At 48.6% G+C, this 11,845-nt stretch overlaps 1 protein-coding gene across 2 annotated transcripts in view; it reads left to right on the top strand.

Moving 5' to 3' along the window:
* The window catches only part of ptprub (protein tyrosine phosphatase receptor type Ub), a 148,999-nt gene that overhangs the window by 32,950 nt on the left and 104,204 nt on the right, over window positions 1-11,845 (top strand). For both annotated transcript variants that reach the window (XM_084702325.1, XM_084702324.1), the window contains exon 2: window positions 8,671-8,802. In XM_084702325.1, the coding sequence (XP_084558451.1) occupies window positions 8,671-8,802 (132 nt within the window). The remainder of the gene's footprint in view (window positions 1-8,670; window positions 8,803-11,845) is intronic.

The raw sequence follows: 11,845 nt of genomic DNA, 5'->3' as shown, positions 1-11,845 counted from the left end.
ACCACACTACACCCCCGCACTGCCTCCAGACAGACAGACAGAGAGAAAGACAGAGACAAAGTCATACTGAGTATGAAATAGATAGACAGAGAGACATACAGACAGACAGAGAGAGACAGATAGACAGATGTAGACAGACAGACATACAGATAGATAGAGACAGATAGACAGACAGTGCGAAAGACAGACTGACTACGAGACAGATAGACAGACAGATACAGACAGAGAGACAGACAGTGTTGAAGACAGACTGACTACGAGACAGACAGAGAAACAGATCATGGCGACTCCCACCGCTTCCGTGGTTTCCGGGGCTGGCTGTTGGGCCTCGGCCGCCGCGTGATGGATGCTGAACACAGAGGGAGCGGGCAGGTGGCAGCTGCAGCAGGAAGCAGAAGTGTGTGGGGGCCGGGGGGCCAGGGAGGGCCAGGGGCCTGGTCAGAGCTGGCCGGATGCTAGGAGGTGAACAGGCCGGGCCAGAGGGGGTAGGCTGGGTGGATGGATGCCAGCTCTGATTGGCACAGTGGGAGGTTTGAGGGGAGAGAGACCAAACTGGATGAAGTGGATTGTCAACGAGACAAAACTGAGAGGAACAGATTCCAATCAATTGAATGGTTTGTTCCTGTTTTTGTTTCATAAACACTTTGGATTCAATCTTCACGGCGTGTTCAGGCCCAATGATGCCTCATAGTGCTTCATTCTTTTTTCATCATGCCTTTTGTACGAGAAGTTTTCAAATGACAACAGCGTCATGCGGAATTACACAGCTCCTAAGTGGCAGTTGGCTCGACTCAGTAAACAAAAGAAATCTACAACTGGAATAAAAAGGTTGGAAGGCTATTCATTTGCATTTCTGTTTAGTTCACATGGAGCTTTTTGAAAATGAGTAGGTCAGGCTTTGTAAATTATAGCACCGTGTTTAAGCCATCACTGCCAGGTGTTGTTTTTATGTACGGATTCATAATTTCATGCTCCTAATGGATTTTCAACGCATTAAAAAAGCAGGCCTTCAAACATTTTATGGAGGCTGTCAGAACATTTCTCCCAGTAGGCTGCCGACCCAACAAACAAGTTGTTTTGAGTTCCCTCTGTTTTCTTCTGTGGTTTCTTCAAGAGGGTGGAGGCCACGCCCCCTGTAGGTCATCACTGATGACTCATCAGCCTCCACTTCTGTAACCATGCAGAAAACCTGTGGGTCAGTGCTGCTGCTAGCCATTTTGGTGCCCTAAGCATAATTCCTTTATGATGCCGCCCCCCCCCCCCCCCCCACGCACAAACACACATAACTCAATACCAATAATGCAACAGCAGCATCACAATGTAACACCTATGAGGGGTGGGTCTCTGCTGTGTATCTGTCCCTAAACAGCTGGTTGAGGGTGGTTGTTCGGGGCTTGGCAGGGACGGACTGGGAGTAACAATAGGCCCTGGACTCTGATCCAGACCGGCCTATCAGAACCAGCCACCGTATGCCACACCTCAGCTGCCCTGCCAATGCATGCACTTTTGGAAATGTTTTGGCCTTTATTTGAGCGCAAAATAGTTTATGTAAAATAAACATAGCCATTTTTCCATTGGTGAAAACCTTGTCTAGTGAAGGTGATGTCTTTTTGTCTCATTTTTCAGCCCCACCCTTACGTTTCTTAGCCTGGTTTTCCAAATGATAAACATTTAAAACTGAAAGCATGCAGCCAAGGAGCTCTCCACCTTTATTACTAATTTAAAAACAATTTGATAAATCGAATATAAAAGCATTGTAGTAATAATATCGGCATTATAATCATAACTATGATGATTTTTCAGTTGGCTATTTTTTGGTGCCCCCTCAGGGCTTGGTGCCCTGCGCACAGCGCGTAGTGCGCGTTATGGGAGCGTCGGCACAGCTGTGGGTGTCCCCTTCACGGCTGACTTCACTCACGTTCAGGAAGCTGAGCCCCCCCTACAGCATTGACCCGGGATGAGGTCACCTGCCTCAACCGGCTACCAGTTTAAGGGCCAAAAATAAACGTAGAGCTGGGATCAGTGTTGAGGGCCTCTCTGTCTCGTCAGCAGTGGCTCTCTTCATGACTCATTTGCTAAACGGGAAATTTGACTGTTGTGCCGAGGGCTGGTTGGCAGGGACAATGTGCCCCCACAGCTATGAGGCGTGCATCTCCACTAACTGTTAAGTGTGTTTTTTAATGCATTCAGGTGAGGCGTGAGGAATGCTAAATGTTCCTGCTGGCAAAGAAACCGCGTTAGATGAGAATATGAAAAATGCATGTTGTTTTTGAAACAGTGTTGTGTTTTTGAGTTCTGCCCTAGCATACAGAGCATTAGTTTCGGCCAAGAACAGAATTTCTTGCTTTGTTTTTCCATGTTTCCAATGGCATGACAATACGACTTTGTTAGCATTTGTAGAATTGATCCCAAGGCACTGAGAATTTGAATCCGAATGAAAGTGTAAAAACAGAAAGATAAGTACCAAATACCTTTCATACATTGTTTAGGGTTATGTGACCATCTATTTAACTCGAAGATTGAGAGAGAGGCTGTGTGTGTGTGCCTGTGTGTATGCGTGGGTGAGTGCATGTGTATGTGTGTGTGTTGGTCGGTAGCAGGTTGCTTAGGCATGTGAGCCGGCTGCTGCCAGTTGGATTAGCATGCAGAGTCAACAGGAGTGACCTTTGTTGACCTGGTGAGCTTTGCTGACCTGGTGCTGTCTGATACAGGAGGAGGTCAAGGCATGGTTTGTATACATAGAACCGAAAGAGTGAGAGGGAAAACAGGAAAGAGAGTGAGCCACAGAGAGAGAGACACGGAGAGAGAGAGAAAGAGACAAAAAGACTGGAGAGAGATAATGGCTGAGTACTTGGGCGGATTTGAGTGATTCTCTACGACACTATGCAGGAGTGTTATGGTTCTGTTGAGATGCTTGTAGTCAATTCTGATGTATCTGGGGATCTCTTTCATAAAACAAAGTCTGGATGGTTAGTAGACCAGGGGACAAATACTGGAGCAGCATCAATAGAACCCTGTTATCTGTCCCAGCTTCCAGAGAAACGGAGCCACAACTGAGAGACTGGTCTGATATCCCTGTGCTTATTATTCCAAAATCATCCCCAAGCTTTTTAATATTCCAAGAACCAAGCCGTTCCAGTTGTGCTTCACTCTCTCTCTCTCTCTCTGGAGCATCTCTTGTGGTCTGGGGGTCTCCAACCAACTATATGTTAGAAACCCCAGTTGTAACTAACATGATTCAACACATCAGCCAGTTAATTATTAGATCGAAGTTAGGGTAGTAGGGTAATTATTAGATCGAAGTTAGATAGTAAGATTAGTGTCGGAGCGAAAATCTTGTTTACCAGGAACAGGTTTGGAGACCACTGATCCAGACATTTTAGTCAGGTATCTGGTGGTCCACCCTGCGGGGTCCTTCACCAGCTCTGCCACAGGTCTTGCAATAATAGCCCATTAAGTGTGGATTCGCACGCTCTCGTTTGTGTATAAAGTAGCAAATGTTCTACATTAAATAGGCTCGGCAGGTGTCTGTCTGACAAAGTTTTATGAAAATAAACTTTGCTCGTTCCAGATTCGTGTCGGAAGGAAACAGGTGTTGAAGTGAGAGCAGGGCGACACCGATCTCAGCCTGCTAATTAGCCTGATTTGTTTTATGCTCTTTAAGATTTGCTTCACCGTCAGGATCCACTTATGGCTCATCTTATCTCCTCGGGATGTGAAGAGATGCGAAGTGTCTGGCTCTCACTCTGGAAATGGATGTCATGCGGCGCTGATGAGAGGAAGCATTGCAACGCAAGTCCTCGTTGGAGGGGGAAAAAAGAAGACATTAACTGAAAATAGACATGAATGAATAGGGGATGAGGAGGAAGGAGGATAATTCAAACCAGGTTCTTATCGACACTGTCAGCTGAGATCTCCTCTGTTCCCCCACCTCCCACACCCGCCCACAGGAACTGAGAGGAGAAATAATTGATACATTCCAATGATTTTCCTGTCTCAAGGTACTTTTTCCAAAGTTTGGTTTGATTGCGTTGTTTGTGTCTCTCTTTTCATTCAATTTGCCCTGGTAACAACACAATAAAACACACTGAAACACACACACACAAAACATGTTACGCTGCACCTGATAGAACCTAACTTTTCTTTGACCTCTTTTTTTCTTTGGAAACATCCCCACTGGCCCGAAAGTAGTGGAACAGTCTTTCAAATCGCTAGCTTGAACCAAACCTTCATCCCCAACGTCACAACGCCTCCACAAATACCGCGGGCTGTCATCCTCAATGACTCTTAACTCTATGAATTAGAAGACAAGCAGGTGTATCCTAAAACATATAGTAGGGGTTATGAGTCAGTAGTATTAGCTGTGTTGCCTTCTCTCTTTATCCCCTGGCCTAGCTCTCGATCTCATCTTCCTCCCAGGTCTTCCTCTTTATCTCCGTCCCGCCATGCCTTCAACCCCGTCATCCAAACCAGCAGTAAAACACTGTTTTTTCATACCCTGGCCAGCCTAGAACCTTCCCTCATGCACCTTACATCTCAGTGCTCCCCCTCCAGCCCTCCACCCCCATCCCCCTGTCTCTGTGACCAGGTTTGAGTCCCCACATGCTGGAGTTATTAATGCCTGGGGAGTGGCAGGAATGATTTCATTGCATATTCAGCTGTGGGGATGGATGGCTTTCAGAGACAGCCAGGGGAGTGCTAGAAGGGAGAGTTTCAGTGGAGAATAAATATACCTGTCTGGTTCCTGATGCATGAGGCCCCACTCCCTGTAATGCAGATCAGGCACTCCCATCTCCTCTCCTGGAACTGCCTCTGGAATTACTCACCAGATCCCACCAGGATATAGCCACATACACACCAAAGGCTAGACAAATCATTATCTCTCTCTCTCTCTCTCTCTCTCTCTCTCTCTCTCTCTCTCTCTCTCTCTCTCTCTCTTCTCTCTCTCTTTCTCTCTCTCACTCTCTCTTGCTCGGCCGACCTCTCACTCAATTTTTCTCTCAATTTTGCTCCCTATATATTTCCATTTCACTGTATTCCCCACCTTCTCTCTCTTGCTTTCGGCCTTGTTCCCTTTGTGTGTGTGTGTGTGTGTGTGTGTTGATTTGTGTGGGTGAGTGTGGATTTACTGGATGTTTGCATCTTGTACAGTATGTTTGCAGTGCATCTGTGTGCTGGAGTTGGATTTCAAAGCACTCGGCTTGTTATTTGCAGCATCCTTCACAGAAGTACACCCAAGTGGAAAGACAACCAAAGTAGTGTCACCCCAAAATGAGGGGAGACATGCACCCCCCCCCTAAATAAGGCACATATAAATATATATATATATAAAAGGGGATAAGCAGAGATACGCTGACAATAGTATCTCCTCAGCTAAAACCCCAATTAGAAGGCAAAGCTGCATCTGGCAAACAAAGGAGAAAGTGGCCATATTAAATGTAATTTGAGCTGTGCAACACTTGTCCCTGATAATTGACAGAGGCTTTGAGACCGTCAAGAGTCTTATTGAATGCACAATTTAAAGTAGGACAGATTTTTGCATATCCCCCAGCAGCATAGCAGCAACCTGGAAGGGTTGTTAAACAAATTTCCCCCCTTCAACGGCTTTATTCAGTGACAATTTGTCCTTGTTATCTTCTTGTGGCCATTTTTGTTTTGTTTGTATCTTGCTCTTTCTCTCATCACAACTACCCCAAGAGGAGTGACTACTTTGCCGGTACAGTGAACGTCTGAAGTTATTTTTGTTATGAGGACGTTGGACGAGGTCATGTCTTTTTATGAAGAAAGTGCTGGTTAGTTTTTATTCTCTCAAGATTAAGTTGAGTGAGTATTTCACCTGAACGGAGACAGGCGCTTTGGGTGTTGCATGAGCAGGTCAGAAGCAGAGACAGCAACAAACACAGCAACAACAAATGCAAACCTTTTGATCTGAACCAAACCAACCAAACGTGCATTTCTTTGAGCTTTTAAAGAGTTCTCTGTGATTAAATACAAATGTTGTCCCCATAGATTATTAGTTAAGGAGGCAGCTCTCGCGAATTTCAATCGACAAAGCCGTGTAATTGGCCGAACGAGTATACCCACAAAAGATGCTTTTGTGAGGTTGTCATATCAACATGCTGAGCAAACATCTCCTCTCTTGCGCCAGGAGGCTTTTAACCTTGGCAGCCCCTCAGACCTGATGTTTAGATGCATGCTGTGTCTCTGCCAAATTATAATGTAATTACTCACAGCTCCCAGACTCTATGGACAGGCCGACACCTGGGCCTGGCAGAACGAGCAGAGCAGAACAGAGGCAGGGCCCAGGCAGGGCTCTGCACTCATGTCTTTGATGTGATTGATGGAGCTTTTCTTGACCTGGTTAGGGGAGGAGATGTCTTTTCCATTCCCTTTCTGTGGTTACAACCCCAGCCTCAGCCCCAGCCCCGGCCCCAGCCTCTCAACCCCTCCCCCAACCATAGCCCCAGCCCTAGCCCTAGCCTCTCAACCCCTGCCCCAGCCTCAGGCCAGTCCCAGCCATAGTCTATCAACCCCGGCCTCAGCTTCAGCCCCGGCCTCACCCTCCATGCCTCCCACTCCCAGCCCTAGCCTCTCAATCCCACCCCAGCCTCAGCCCCGGCCTCACCATCCCAGCCCCTCAGGTAGTAAAGTGTCCGTAGGGAGCAGTTGGCAGGCTTCACTTGAGGCAACAGCGGGGAGTAATGCAGTTGCAGCTTTCAGATGTGCCAGACCTCATATCGCTGGCTGCGCTATTATAGAAGTGCAGCTTTCAGATGTGCCAGACCTCATATCGCTGGCTGCTCTATTATAGAAGTGCAGCTTTCAGATGTCAGGCCTCGTATCTCTGACTGCTCTATTAGAAATAGATCCCTGCACAGAACAATTAACCCTTGACCCTTACCTCGGCGCCGAGCCATAACGGACCCGCACGGGGCCGTAAATCAACCCCAAGAGGGGGAGAGAACCTCCGTCTTCAGATCCCTGTCCTCCGCCTGCCTGGCTGCCTGGCTGCCTGCCCGCCCCCCCCCCCCCCCCATTTCCCCTCTGCGTTAGGGCTCTCCTTCCCCTCCATATCACCCCAGAAGCAGAACAAGAGGAGAGGGGGGCGCTTCGAGCGGGAAGCCGATCGAGACCCCTGCACGTTCACGCTCCACCGAACGCATCGTACGGACTGACGTTAACCACCGCTCTGCGTGCACTCCTCCAGGAGACAAGAGGCCCTGTCCGGCGGCCCCGCTTCTGCGGCCTCTCCAGCCGGCGGAGAACTTGTCTCCTCCGCGCCTCTCGCTTCTCAGAGACCGGCGCCATTGCCCTCTTCCTGGAGACGCGAGGGCGAGCTGTCATCGGAGGAGGAGGTCGTGGCTTCCTCGTTTCCCCGCGAAGTAAACGGGACAATGGTCCCCGCTGGGCAGCCTGCGTCAGCTACAGTTTTAGTTTCCCCCCTTAGTTGGACAACAGACCGCAGCCCGGAACTAGCTGTAATAAACCTGCCGGACACAAGAGTCACCTTGAGAACTTGGACATGTGTGTGTGTGTTTGCGTGTGTGTTGTTGTGTTGTTAGCGCGCCGTTCTCTCTCCCCCTAACGTGGGACTGGCGCACGCCCAGGCCGCATGGCGCGAGGTCCTCGGCCTGGCTTCTGCCACGGTTGTTTTCACACCACTGGGCTAATGTGTGAGATGGCAGCAGATGCAGGGCGTGAAGACGGATGGACATTACGGAGGTCCCAAGGGGCGTAAAAGTTGTAGCTATTAAATATCATTTGGAAACATTAGCTTTTTGGCGCGCCGAATCCAGCAGGTTGTGATGTATTACAATAATAATCACTAACCCTTGGGTGCACCCCCAACCCCAGCAAACCTATTAGTGTTGGTGTAAATGTGTATTTGCATAGGGTCTAGTACATGTTTTGTGGAAGCAAGGAATTGCTCCTCGAAGCTGGAGCCATCATCACGCCTGCTAGAACTGTGTGATGGTTAATGTCACTCATAGCACTATTAAATCAAATGTTGTTGCTGTGTGAATTCATGTGCATCAGACTGCCTTTGTGTCTCTGAGTGCGTACATGTGTGTGTGTGTATGTGTGTGTGTCTGTGTGTCTGTGTGTGTGTGTGATCTGGTGAAGCAGTGTCAGGGGGCTGGAGTGCAGATTGCATTGCGGCTGGCTATTATTAATTGGTGTCTGGGTGAAGGGTGGAGTGGGAAATGGATGCCGGTTGGTTGTCTGGCATCTGTCCCATCTCTGTAATGGAAAGACGATCAGAAGGGATATGATGATGAAATGCAGCCCAAACAAACCACAGCTACACAACAACAGAGCCAAAGTTTCTGAAGCGGGAGGGAGCGTGCAGTCTGGGATTGATGTAGTGACCTTCACCTTTCAGAAAGTAATTGTTAGCATATGTAAGGAAAAGAAACAAGGATTTTTTTGCTACTTACTTTAATACCCTTTCAGCATGTTTAAATCCTGTCCTATGCAACACGGTATGTTTGATTCCTAACCAACTGTAAATCTCTCTCCACTTTGTCTCTGTCTCGCTCTCTTTTTCTCTCTGTCTCCTCTCTCTTTCTATGTTTCTCTCTCTCCTCTCTCTCTATGTCTCTCTCCCCCCTCTCTATGTCTCTCTCCCCCCTCTCTATGTCTCTCTCTCCCTTCTTTCTCTTTGTTCAGCGGCGGGCTGCACCTTCGACGAGGACTCCGACCCCAGCCTGTGTGACTTCACCCAGGGCGAGGAGGACGACTTTGACTGGCAGCTGTTCCGCACCCACAACTCTCCCCACGCCAGTTCGGACCTCCTGCGGGGTGAGTCTCCAGCCCTCACTCCCCGCCCAGATGTCTGTTTAAACCCTCGACCGCAGACCAGGAGGTCGCAGGTTCAAATCCCGAGCCCGTACGTCGCTTTGGATTAAAGCATCTGCTAACGGGGAAGAAATGAATATGTTAAAAGAGTAGGTGAAAGGGTTGAGAAAGGTCCGTGTTGTGTGGTCGCACCGGTGGATTTGCATCACTAAGTGGACTTTCGAGTCGACTGAGTTCCCACTGAGGTCACAGGTGGGCCAGAGACATGATCTGTCTTGCAGTGTGAGTCTCCGCGGGCGTTTGGAACGTGTACAATCATTCCCCCTCGTTGCGATCACCTGCTCATGCCAGCCTGTTTGCCCGCGGAAGGTTCTGGAAGCTTTGCATGAATGCCTAGCCCCCTCCACAGCACTGATGCCTGGCAGAATGAGCGCTATTCAGCTGGCCGGGACGCGTGTGACTGCGTACAAATCAGCGTTGAGAAGTCCAGCGTGCATAATTCATCAGCTGTAATCAGCCAGCCGTCCTCCAGGTTGAGTGTCTGTTTCATGCTAACCCCAGGGATAACACTCTTCTGTTAAGCAGGCACCCAGAGCTGAGGAGGAAACGCACATTATTTCCTTCCTGTTCCGCCGCTGCCTAGAGGGAGGAGGCATGCATAGTTTATGAGGCGCTCCTCCTCCCCCACGTTAACAAACACCTTAAGGGGGCTGAGGAGGAGAGAGGGAAGCTTTTGCGAGGCGCAGCCGCAGCAGAAGAACAATCGATGGTCGTCATGGTCCCAGGTTGGCGTGCGGGCCACGCCGGCTAGCGGCTAGCCGTGTTCATGCCGCCCGCTGGGAAGAAGTGATTAGGACACTGACCTCTGTCGGGGTTAATCAGTCAGTCAATCAATGATGTCGTACTGTGGAGAGAGGCCTTACGGAGAGAGATGTGAGAGAGACAGGGAGAAGAATCGAGGGAGATAGGAGGGAGGGAGGGAGAAAAAAAAAGAGAGAGAGAGAAGAAAAGACAGAGAGAAAGCGAGAGAAATTGGAGAAAAACATGGGTTAAGGATATTTTAATGATTGTGGAGGGAAAAAAGACTTTAAACTAACTAAGTTGGAAGCCCCTGGAGGTCCCATAATTAGATTATAGAGGAGACCGACAATATGGCAGAACAAATGACTGGTTGATGCAAAAATAGATGGGAGGAAAGATAAGATAAAACTGGGGAGGGACAGACAAGGATGATAAGATTAACTACAATCAAGAGGAGGGATAATTAGACATATCATTTAGGGAAACAGGGAATCAAGGGCCCAGGGGGACTACCTCAGCCATTTTGATGGGTACAATCAGTCAAAACTGCCTTTGTAGAAGGTCAAAAACTTCCTAAGGGGAGATAAAGTGAAGGTGTTTTTATAGCATAGTACCTGAAATTTTGATTTATATGACTACAATCACCTCGTATCCCCAGGCAACATACAAATATAATTCATAACTCTACATCCCAAACTGTTCCCCTCTCCCCCCCCCCCCTTCCCCCCCCCCTCCCCCTTTCATTGCCATAATCAGCATTCTAGTCAGAAGCTGCCTTGAGCCACCAACTAATTCAGGGCATGCGATGCAATAATTAATACTTTTCCCTTCGGGTTTAATTAAAACTTACCGCCACGTCGGATGACATTTGGAAAGATCCGGGTCCTTCACATATGGGCGTGAAGCCCAGGTGACCCCAGACTGGTAGCTGGTACTGATCCATCTCCAGACACACCCCTCACCGTGGACCAGGCCTGAGAGGGAAAAGACAAACATGGCCTCACCCTCATATCAGGACCAGGGGAACACATGGTCTGTGCTGCATCCAGTAGCGTCGTTTGTCATTCGCGTAGCGTTGTCTGTGGGGTGTTACGACTCTTAGCAGAGTAACTCTGTGGTGTGGCGGAGGAGGGGAGGAGGGGAGTTGTGGGGGAGAGGGTTGGGGGGCGGGGGAGACGGAGGGGACGGGCGGCGGGGGGAGGAAACCCAGGGTCGTGACTCCTTCTCACACTGCCTCAGGTGGATAGCATGAGGGATTTAGAAGCATTGCTGATCTCCCAGATCCAGAGGTAATGTGCTCTGCTAATGAGGGAGAAAGAGAGAGAGAAAGAGAGAGAGACAGATTTCCGAAAATAAAGTAGAAGAAGATAAAGGGGAAGAAAGAGAATGGGCAAAAAATATAGAGAGAGAGAAAGAGAGAGAGAGAGAGAGAGAGAGAGAGAGAGAGAGAGAGAGACAGAGAGAGAGAGAGAGGAGGTAGTGGAGCCAGTGCCAGGTAGACTCGGGCTAGTAGATATGTTCTCCACCTTGCTCCCAGGGCGTGTTTCGTCTTCTGTAAGTATGTCTGGGGTGGGGCGTAACTATCCACCATCAGGGCAGCCTAGGTGGAGGATAACGTGTTTACGAGATAAGGCTATTTACACAGGGCTGGTATTAACTTCCTGGGCTGAAAAATTGGTGTCCAGGGAAGATGAGCCAGCACAGCTAAGATAGCAGTCGCTTGCTCTTTTCCCAGGAGAAATTTGGATTTTCCACAGAGAGGGAAAATGTAGGAAATAGATAAGGAAGACGATTGGGGTTAGTTCCGTATGGTATGGCATCTCCACAAACAACTGTTTGACTGGAAACGCGACAGACTATCTCGGATGTCTTAACATGCCGTTTATAGAGATGTTGGTTTTTATTTATAGAAAACACAAAGAAAATGGTAAGCATAAAGTATTTAAACACACAATTATATTGAAGATGTCCGAAAGAGTGAACAATTAAGAGAAACAGAACGAGGAGAGAGTAGAGAGAGAGTAGAGAGAGAGAAGAGCAGAGAGAGAAGAGAGAGAGAGAGAGAGAGAGAGAGAGAGAGAGAGAGAGAGAGAGAGAGAAGAGAGAAGAGAGAGATTAGACAGAGAGAGAGAGAGAGAGAGAGAGAGAGAGAGAGAGAGAGAGAGAGAGAGAGGGAGAGTAGACAGAGAGAGAGAGAGAGAGAGAGAGAGAGAGAGAGAGAGAGAGAGAGAGAGAGAGAGAGAGA

This window comes from Hypomesus nipponensis, chromosome 2, assembly GCF_054491055.1.
Source record: "Hypomesus nipponensis isolate SF chromosome 2, ASM5449105v1, whole genome shotgun sequence".
In the NCBI taxonomy this organism is placed as follows: Eukaryota; Metazoa; Chordata; class Actinopteri; order Osmeriformes; family Osmeridae; genus Hypomesus; species Hypomesus nipponensis.
The sequence above is the reverse complement of the archived record's forward strand: the minus strand, read 5'-3'. Positions and strand labels throughout refer to the sequence as shown.